This window comes from Semicossyphus pulcher, unplaced genomic scaffold (assembly GCF_022749685.1).
Source record: "Semicossyphus pulcher isolate SPU_LCO1_2020_fin unplaced genomic scaffold, fSemPul1.0.p SCAF_14, whole genome shotgun sequence".
Lineage (NCBI taxonomy): Eukaryota > Metazoa > Chordata > Actinopteri > Labriformes > Labridae > Semicossyphus > Semicossyphus pulcher.
The window spans coordinates 109,355-120,000 of NW_027211648.1; the positions used below are offsets into that span (position 1 = coordinate 109,355).

The 10,646-nt window shown below is 43.7% G+C and overlaps 2 protein-coding genes across 5 annotated transcripts in view; both read left to right on the top strand.

Annotated features, from left to right (window-relative positions):
• mgaa (MAX dimerization protein MGA a) overlaps positions 1–3,468 on the top strand; it is a 27,412-nt gene extending 23,944 nt beyond the window's left edge. For 2 of the 3 annotated variants that reach the window (XM_069661843.1, XM_069661845.1), the window contains exons 23-26: positions 190–510; positions 779–913; positions 994–1,122; positions 2,158–3,468. In XM_069661843.1, coding sequence (XP_069517944.1) covers positions 190–510; positions 779–913; positions 994–1,122; positions 2,158–3,095 — 1,523 coding nt within the window. In that variant the 3' untranslated portion in view covers positions 3,096–3,468. The remainder of the gene's footprint in view (positions 1–189; positions 511–778; positions 914–993; positions 1,123–2,157) is intronic. The other variant, XM_069661846.1, reaches the window with a different exon arrangement.
• Positions 3,469–4,247: 779 nt separating this feature from the next.
• mapkbp1 (mitogen-activated protein kinase binding protein 1) overlaps positions 4,248–10,646 on the top strand; it is a 35,034-nt gene continuing 28,635 nt past the window's right edge. For both annotated transcript variants that reach the window (XM_069661250.1, XM_069661251.1), the window contains exons 1-6: positions 4,248–4,585; positions 6,472–6,563; positions 8,866–8,928; positions 9,057–9,114; positions 9,491–9,661; positions 10,131–10,268. In XM_069661250.1, coding sequence (XP_069517351.1) covers positions 4,466–4,585; positions 6,472–6,563; positions 8,866–8,928; positions 9,057–9,114; positions 9,491–9,661; positions 10,131–10,268 — 642 coding nt within the window. In that variant the 5' untranslated portion in view covers positions 4,248–4,465. The remainder of the gene's footprint in view (positions 4,586–6,471; positions 6,564–8,865; positions 8,929–9,056; positions 9,115–9,490; positions 9,662–10,130; positions 10,269–10,646) is intronic.

Here is a 10,646-nt window from a genome sequence, read left to right on the forward strand (position 1 = left end):
AGTCACAATAATAGTAATCTCACATTAGCAAAAGCTAACAGGAGCACATGGCATAAAAATGCATTGATTATTATTATTGATCATCAGCTGATCAGCAGGTAGCTGATCAGGTGATCATCAGGGATCAGGTGACTTTTTGTCTCTCACCTGCAGGTGAATATGTTACCTGTTTGCGTGTTTTGGCTGCAGGTAAAAATGAGCAGAGAATCCTAAGGAAGCACCTGTCATCCAAGAAACACAGAGCAGCCAATCGGCTGCAAGCTTCAGTAGGGGGCGGGGCCTCCAAATCAACTGATGATGACATCATAATTTCGTCCTCCAACCTGCAGCTGCAGACTCCAACAGCTCCTCCATCACAGACCCTGTCCACCACTACACCTGTGCAAAAACTTGTGCCTCTCATGGCACCTTACACTGTTTCCCACAATGCAACAGGAGTGAGGGTCAAGATGAGGACGATCCCAAACATCCTGAGTCGCAGTAAGAAGCCGACGATGACGACAGTGAAGGGTGAGAAGAGAAGTTTCCTGATTCGCAGTTAAGTTACAGAATTTAGCTGAAACTGCTGATTTCTTCAGTTAGCTAACTAGTTTAGTTGCTGGTTAGTCTTGTAGCCAGCGAGTTAGTTGATTGATTAGTAACCTGCAGAACTAACATAAAATTCTGACTGTTGGTGATGCATTTCGGGAAACAGTAACGTTTTAGTTCACAGTATCGTGTTGTTTTCAGTGGGATAGATCAAATGTTGTTGACTTCCTGTTTTGGTTTGTCCCTCCAGAGTTGCCGTCCTTTCAGGCTCTTGTACCTGCTGAGGTTCTGTCCCTGGTTACAGCATCGTTGCCGGGGCAACCAGTCCTGACCCTGGGCCCGGTGATGTCGGGGTTGCCGGTTCTGCAGAAGTCTGCTTCACCCGGTACTGACAGGGTATCACTCTGGTCTCTGCTTCAACATGCTTTTATTTTGAAGTGACACCTGTACTCCTCCTGTGTGTAGGTGTGGCCTCAGTTACCCTCAATATCTCCGATCTGACCAATCAGCAGATGCACCTTACCTCCATGCCCTGCCCCCCCAATGGTAAGATGTACTGCAGCCATACCCCCCTCACCATCACTAACCTCACAGGTAACTAAACCAACTAACTAAACTAAAATAACTAAACTAACTAAATAAATAAACTTAGTAACTAAACTAAATAACATTTCTACTAACTAACTTAACAAAATTCTAAACTTAATCCTAAAGGCAGCTGGACCTGGTTGAAGTTTTTGAAAACGTTTCACCGCTCACCCGAAAGGCTTCTTCACTTCTGACTGACTGGTGGATGGAGCTAGAACTATAAGCCTCTGTAGGTCAGTAGTATGCTAATGGATGTTAGCATTATTTGCTAGAAATATAAGCCTCTGTACACATGATCCTGAGTGTGATCTCAGCTGTGAGAGGCAACTATGGCGCAGGGAAAAGGACAAAATTAAGACTATTGAGAGGCAGAAGGAGGCTATATCTTTGCCAAAGCCAGCTACTGATCTGGCCAATGATAAGCCAGCACAGGTAACTGAGAAGCCGCCTATTCATTCGACCAGGGAGGCAAGTCAAGCATCTAACATAGCAACCCACTGGATCGGCTACTGGCTAGGCTGGTCATTAGCTTCCCAGGCTGGCAACTAGCATGCCGAAGCTAGCAACGCACTGAAGCGACTTTCAGTGACACTGGGTCAACAGCTCAGGTAAATGACTCACCCTTGACCTACAGAGGCTGATATTTCTAGCTAATTATGCTAACATCTATTGGCGTACCTATGACCTAGAGAGGCTTATATTTTTAGCTAATCATGCTAACATCTATTAGCATACTTATGACCTGCAGAAGCTTATATTTTTAGCTCCGTCCACCAGTCAGTGAAAACTGAAAAAGCTTTTCGGATGAGACGTGAAACGTCTTCAAGAACTTCAACAAGTCCAGCTGTCTATTGGATTAAGTTTAGAATTACCCTGACCTGGATGACTGAGAACCTGCACAGACATGTCATTTAACTAAACTAACCTAAGCTAAGACTTAGTTATGGACTAAATCAAACAAAACCAGTTAACCTGTTAACATTTTGACTTGTGAACTTTTTGAAGGTCATTTTGTTTTTTTTGTTTTTTTATCATTGACAGCTGAAAACGTCAACGACCTGCTTCAACTGGTTCAACCTGTGACTCAACAAACAACACAACAAACAATGACACAACAAACGACACAACCAGTGACACAACAAATGACACATCAAACAGCACAACAACAAACAACACAACAAACAATGACACAACAACCAACACAACCAGTGACACAACAAACAACACAACAGACACAACAAACAATGACACAACAAATAACAAATCAAACAACACAACAAGCAACACAACAAACAATGACACGACAAACGACACAACAAACAACACAACAACAAATGACACAACAACAAACAACACAACAAACAACACAAAAACAAACGACACAACAACCAACACAACAACAAACAACACAACAAACAACACAAAAACAAATGACACAACAACAAACAACACAACAACCAACACAACAACAACAAACACAACAACAAACAACACAACAATCAACACAAGTTAATCTGGGCGAGTCCTCCTCTCTGGGTCTTCAGGTGGAGGTCCCTGTGGGCGGGGCTTTGGGGGGCAGGGCTGACGAGTGTCTGACTTCACTCCTCAACGAGATCGTCTTCCTCAACCAGCAGACCGTAACTGCTGCAACAACAGCGGGAGTCCTGTTACCTGGGAAATCGTCCTTTGAGGCGGGGCTACAGGAGGAGGGTGGTGCAATGGGTGGGGCCATGGAGCAGGGAGGGGCCAGGCTCCTGCATCCAGAGTTAGACTCTGTTACCATGGAGATGACAGAGGTCACCATGAGTGAAACGCACCCTGCCCCGGCTCCGCCCCCTCTGCTGCAAATGAAAGTGGGCAGGGCCAAGGAGGCGGAGCCCTCCGGCAGTGAAGAAGCAGCAGGAGGGGAGGGGGGTGTTTCCTGGAGGCCGATGCCGAGGCTGGTTCCTTTGGGGCGGACAGGAAACGCCCCCAGCTGATGATGTCACAGCAGGCTCAGGACTTGAGTGGTTGATGGGACTGCAGTGATCTGATTGGCTGCTTCTGTTTTGTTCCTAAAAAGTTGTTCCATTTTAGCAACATCACTTGTGTGTGTGTGTGTGTGTGTGTGTCTATGTGCGTTTAAAAAGTAATCAGAGAACAAGTTTCAAAGTATTTTCTTTAGAAATAAAAATGTAGAAAAGTTCACTTCTTCATCACCTGATCTCACCTGGAGCTGCTAAGTGCTGCGGTGTTTGTGTTAACACATTGAGGTTTTTGTACAGTGTTTTGTTTTTTAGATTTGTATTTTTGTACAGTGTAAACTCACCTGATGATCTCAAACAAACTGAAATATGAAAAATAAAGTTTGAAAAGGACGAATCGGTTTTCTTTGATAAATTAAAACAAAAATTGTTTTTGTTCAATTATTAAACTGAGCCAAGAAACAACTACAATATAAATACAGAAAAAAATAACAATATATTTTGTTATATTTTTATGTGCATATTTTTGGGTTTTCTTCTGTACACACAAAATAATAATAGTGTTATTGTTTCCGCCGCTGGGTAGCGCTTTTGCGTCACTGTTCATTGCAGCATGGATTCCTCAGATCTGCGTCACACCAGTCACAAGCCACGGAAGTAAGAAGCTGCACTTCAAAGTAAAACTAGTTTTGTTTTTGTCCTTTATGTTACAATAAAACGTGTTACAGGAAGTTGTTGAATAAAAAGATACAAAATTAAAATAACACAACAATGACGTTCAGTTCAAATACCATAGAGCAGATAACAGTAAATGTAATTATTAAAGTAACAGAATCTCTATTTTTTCTAAACAGTTGTAATCACACCAGTTTTCAGTTCACATGATGTCGATTTGTAATGTGTATTATATATTATTAAATTATAATATACTCATGTATATATATATACATGAGTATATACACATATATATGTATATATATATACACATATATATTCATATATATATACACATATATTTATATGTGTGTGTGTCTGTTGTGTTTTATTATCCATTATTTTTTCTCTTTGAGAACCCAGTCCAGCTCTTTTATTCTGAAAACGCTGACCGGAAAGGTTTGTATCATTGCCGCGTGCAGTCTTGACGCTGCGGCGCGTCAGTCTGTCAGTCCAGTCAGTCTCGTGCTGAAGCCGCTTCGTGTCTTCGCTGCGGCGAAGGAACAAAATGCGGAGCAGCCGCGACCCGGGTCAGTCCAGAACCAGGACCGGAGCGAGGCTAGCTGGACCGGCACGGCTTGGCCCGCAGACAGCATGACGGCAGAAGCAGCGGGGACAGACAGAGGCTCGAGCCGCTGAGAGAGGCAGCTAGCAGGACAGCTAACAGCGCGATGACCGCGGAGGGAAGTGGAACAATCCGCAGCCGCATCAAGAACCTGCTGCGTTCCCCGTCCATCAAACTGCGCCGCAGGAGCGGCACCGCGCGGCAAAGAGAGGAGCTGAGCGACAAGGTGCGCACGCGTTGCAACATACACACACACACACACACACATACAGACAGAGGCATGCAGCGGCTATGACAGGATGATGATCGGAGTTTTTACAAGCTGCTCAATAAATCAGTGACTGAATTGTTGTTGTTATGGTAACCTCATTACAAAGCTGTGGCTATGACGTCATTATTCAGTTAAATGTCCTCTTTGCAGTTTAACTCTGGTTCTCTCAAATATCAAAGTTCAGGAGCAGATAATCAATTACTATCGATCAGATCGATTATTCACACTGTTAAAATGTGTTTCAGATTTACAGTACAATGTGGGGAGAGCTGAGACACACACACACACACACACACACGCTGCAGTGTTTTAATAAAGTTTTAAACAGCTTCAGAGCTCAGTTTGAATAAAAACATGTCGTCACTTCTGTCTCTTTGAACTGTAACCGCTGTTGCACTGGGAGGACTGGGAGCTCCTGCAGCTTCCTGTCTGTCAGGTGTTTCTGCTCTGTTTATCCCTGCAGGGCCTCCATTCATCCGTCTGTCAGCAGCTTCAGTCCAGCAAAAGTCCCAGAATGCTTTGTGTTCTGTTTGAACTGTGTGTGTGTGTGTGTGTGTTTTTGCTTGTGAGAAGATTTTCTCTGCAGTGGTTCCCAACCTGAGGCTCAGGAACCCTGAGGTGGTCGTCAGATAAATCTGAGGGTCACGTGATGTTGAACAAGAGAAGAAGAAAAACATGACTGTGTTGAGCTAATTAGCGCATAGCCTTCATCAGCGTCCTCATACACCAGGGGGCGCCGGTGTAGCTCAGGTTTGAGCGAGTGCAAAGGCTCAGGACTCCAAACAGCGACCCAGGTTCAATTCCAACCTCGCCCTATGCTGCACATCCTTAACTGCTGTTTCTAATAGAATGTGTTAGCTGTTAGCCGCTAGCTCACAGACGAGTCCAGCCAAAAGAATATAAAGTGTGAAACTTGAGGATGAGCGTTCAGACGTTTCTTTAGTTTGCAAAATATGTTCGTCCATCACACACTGGTTTTCTTCTTCGTCTGTTTTGCCTTAGTTAATCCTCAAGACCGAATGTTTAATTCTGTCAGTTAATGCTAACATTACTTCATGCTGACTTTATTTTATGCTAACATTACCGGTGGCTAACTTTCCATCTGTGTCTCTGCAGTAGAACCTGCAGACGAACATGAACAGATGCTGGTGGTGCTTTGTTGAGGTTTACTGTTGTTGTTGGAGTGATCAGCTGATCACACTGAGCATCAGCTGGTTATTGTTAAAGTTAACAGGAAGTTAAATAAGTTCTTGTGCAGGTCTGTGAGTCAGCAGCAGAAGGCGAAGAGAGCTTGCAGTGACTCGTCTCACATAAACAAAGTCAGCTGATTCACCTCTGTGTGTTTGAGACGTGACGAGGAGACGGATGTGCTCCTCACAGACTCACAAACACACACACACACACACAGCTGAGCGGAAAAGCTAGTAAAAAAATGAATAGGGTTTGGTGCAGAGGGAGGGAGAGTCGTGTGAGAGGAGGACACACAGCACACACTGTACTGGAGTCTGGTGCTGTTAGCTTAGCATTGAGCTGCGTCTCTCTACCAGACCACAGTGAGACCTGCTGGTGACATGCTAATATGCTAACACGCTAACAGCAGCAGATGTTTGAGGAGAGACGTTCGGAGTCAGACAGACTGAACTTACTCTGATTGGACAGAAAACTTGATGTGATCATGCATGAAGTAAGAGTGTGTGTGTGTGTGTGGGGGGGGGGGGGATCTTTGTTTACGTCTTTTCTTGCAGGATGATGATGTGACCCTGGATTCAGGTGTCAAGATCACTGACTGTAAAAAAACAATTTTACCTGCTCACTAATAGCTGATGACCTTTGCCCTCCAGGTGACCTTGGAGAAGGTTCTGGGGATCTCGGCCCCGGGGAACCGAGCGCTGGCCTGCGACCCACGGACTGGCCTGTTGGCGTATCCTGCTGGGTGAGAGTGTCTGTGTATTTGCATGATGTCACTTCCTGTTTGTGTACAGCTCAGTGTCTATATACTGTGTCTCTGTCTGCACGTCTACAGAGCAGATTAGAGTCTTGGAACTTTAAAGGCTAAAAGCATGATGAGATTATCAGATTAAACTGATCATGTGTTTAAAGAGGCAACACACACACACACACAGGTGTGAGGGGTCCTGTTGTCCTGACTCTGAGAGCCTTCTTCAGGTTCTGTAAATCTCTTGTTGGGTTAATAATAATAATAATAATAATACATTGTATTTATATTACGCTCATAACACCAAAGGCACTTTACGTGATCACATTTTAGAACAACAAAAGAAGGGTTCTCACGGTTCCTGCATCTCATGTTTTTTTTGCAGTTTTCCGCAGGTTCTCTGTTGAGCTGTGTGTGTGTGTGTGTGTGTGTGTGTGTGTCAGTAACAGCCTCCTTCAGAGATACTGGTTTGACACGTTCAGTCTGTTTGATGTTAAATAAACTGAACTGTGAAACAGGAAGTAAACTTTTATTTAAATGTGGAGCTGATGTTACGTGTTTTATCTGCAGTACTAAAGTGTAGTTAAACACTACATATATATAATATATATGCATACACTATATACTTTAGGGTGTACCCACTGTGTATAATGAGTACTGGTACTTGTAGTTCTACGTCTTTTGCTGATACTTTAAAATACTTGTACTTCTGTTGTCCTGCATGCTGCTGTCACTGTGAGGTACTCAGCTTGGTCCTCACAAGTGTACAAGAACAAACGTGTGTTGATGAGGAAAAATTTAATTGGCTGCTGACTCAGCTGCTTAGCACACACACACACACACATACACACACATACACACACACACGCACACACACACACACGCACACACACATACACACACATACACACACACACACACACGCATGCACGCACGCACACACGCACACACGCACACACAGACGCACACACACGCACGCTCGCACGCTCGCACGCACACAAACTGAGTCAGCTGATTAAAGGTACAGTGTCTCTCTCAGTAGATGTTGGGTTCAGATGGGCGGATCAGTCTCATGTTTGTTAGCTTAGCTTAGCATAAAAAGTGGAAACAGCTAGCCTTCACTAACACTTAGCAGCTGCTCTGACCCCCCATGGTCATGTTGCGACTCTTTGAGAGGCCATACCCTCAGGTTCAGAACCTCTGGACTGGACTAGACCTAAACCAGACCTGGTCCAGACCGGTCCAGACCGGTCCAGATGGGGTCTGGGTCAGGATTTGGTCTCTGACTGTTTAGTAAGGTTGAGGTCTGAGAGACACAGTCACCAAACAGAGACTCATTAAACCTGCTCAGCAGTGTGTGTGTGTGTGTGTGTGTGTGTGTGTGTGTGTGTGTGTGTGTGTGTGTGTGTGTGTGTGTTTGTGTGTGTGTGTGTGTGTTTGTGTTTGTGTCTATGGAAGCAAATCTGTCTCACCAGATTTTGAATTTTAAAGCACTGAATTTTCTTACATTGAAATTTTGTGTCTGATTTTTTTGCCTCTGAATTCAACTCTTATAATTTATAATCTAACAAATTTTCACTTTTATTTTTCAATGTTGAAAAATGTCAAGCTGTAAGAAATTCAAACAACAAAAATTCAGATCCCAAAATTCGGGTTAAAAAACGATTCAGATGCAACATCTGGGAAGAGCAATCGATTCTGTCTCAGATCGAACCAACATCCAGCCAGTCAGGTTACGCTCTGTTGGTCATGTGTTGCATGGCTCAGTCCAGGAGGTTAACGACTCGACAACTTCACTGCTTTATTTCATGAAAGTGCAAGAAAGTTCAGTGCTTGAAACTCGAAGGCTTAAAAAATGAGACAGATTTGCTTCCATATGTTTCAGCAGAAACTGAACTTTGAATGTTTGAAGTATTTGTGTTTTAAGGTGAAACCTGAATAACTGAATGTGAATATATTTACTGCATTACCTTTAATATATTTACTACATCACCTTTATTTCACATATATTTACTGCATTACCTTTAATATATTTACTACATTACCTTTAATATATTTACTACATTACCTTTATTTCACATATATTTACTGCATTACCTTTAATATATTTGCTACATTACCTTTATTTCACATATATTTACTGCATTACCTTTAATATATTTGCTACATTACCTTTATTTCACATATATTTACTGCATTACCTTTATTTCACATATATTTACTATATTTCCAAAAACGCATCTCTGCAGTGTGTTTTCAGTGTGTGTGTTTGTTAACGTGCTGACTTGTGTGTCTGCAGGTGTGTCGTCGTCCTGTTGAATCCTCGGAAGAACAAACAGCATCACATCTTCAACAGCTCCAGGTAACCTGCAGGTTTAAAATGTTTGTTATAATGACGACACCTGTATGATGTCAACATTTGACAGCCAATCAGAGGTCATCTTTGTGTCTGTGAATTCAACACAATGAAGTAACTTTGGTGTTTTTCAGGAAGGCGATCACAACGTTAGCGTTTTCTCCTGACGGGAAATATGTCGTCACAGGAGAGGTGAGTCTCTGCAGACGGGTCTAACACCTGGTTTGTAAATAGTCTCTAATAAGTCTCCTGTCACTGAAGACAGGAGGAAGAAGATGGGGGTTAAAATGTGTGCAGAGCTGTCCAGGTTGCTTAGCAGGAAGTGAGGTCACCTGCTGTCAGCTGATCTGTGATTACTTCACTGTCGCTGTTAAACTGCACTGATTATTGTAATAATAAATAAAACTGATGAGGTCTAACAGAACTGTACGATCTTATTTTCATGAAACTTAACAAAAGTCAGAGATACCTGCGACAGGCAGAATTCAGGGTGTGAAGAAGTCGACTGTTTGTTCGTTGTTAAAACGTCTTTAACGTAATAAGCATAATCTTTTTGTCCCTCCTTCAGAGCGGTCACATGCCGGCGGTGCGGGTGTGGGATGTGTCTGAGCACGTGCAGGTGGCCGAGCTGCAGGAACATAAATATGGTGTTGCCTGTGTTTCATTTTCTCCAAACGGGAAGTTTATTGTTAGTGTCGGATTTCAGCACGACATGATGGTGAACGTGTGGAACTGGAAGGTAAAACGGTTCACTCCTCCTCCTCCTCCTCCTCCTGATCCTCCTCCTCTGTTTTCTCCTCTTCCTTCATGGTGTGGTGAACGTATTCCCCTTACTGTTACTGTGCACTTTGACTGCGTGTGTTCATCGAGTTACTGCTCAGATTCGGATTTAAGGGTTTATGTTTTAATTTGAGTGATTTGAAGATTTTTCATGTTTTAGTTAATCAGTTACAAACTTTGACTTCAAGTTCCTGCGGAACATTTTAATTTATCAGATGCTTTATCCAAAGTGACACACATCTGATATACATGTAATGTACACTACCAGACAAAAGTTTCGACACACTTTCCCATTCACTTGTATGACAAAATGTGTCCAAATCAGACTGAGGAGGTCTGATGGTGCGTTCAAGGACCTGTTTGAGACCCGTTCTGGTTGAAGCTCTTTCCTGCGGGCTCACAGATTTTCTTCTTCGTGTGTTTATCAGAAAAACGTCCTGGTTGCAGCCAATAAGGTGTCAAGTAAGGTGACCGCCGTCTCCTTCTCTGATGACAGCTCCTACTTTGTTACCGCTGGCAACCGACACGTCAAGTTCTGGTACCTGGACCACGCCAAGACCTCCAAGGTTCACCTGCCGGTCACATGACCATCAGCTGATTATGACAACATCCTGTTTAATTACTGATCCACCTGTCTCTCTCTGCTCTCCACCTGTCCATCTCTGCTCTCCACCTGTCTGTCTCTGCTCTCCCCCTGTCTCTCTCTGCTCTCCCCCTGTCTCTCTCTGCTCTCCACCTGTCCATCTCTGCTCTCCACCTGTCTGTCTCTGCTCTCCCCCTGTCTCTCTCTGCTCTCCCCCTGTCTCTCTCTGCTCTCCACCTGTCTATCTCTGCTCTCCACCTGTCCATCTCTGCTCTCCACCTGTCTGTCTCTGCTCTCCCCCTGTCTCTCTCTGCTCTCCACCTGTCTCTCTCTGCTCTCCCCCGTCTATCTCTGCTCTCCA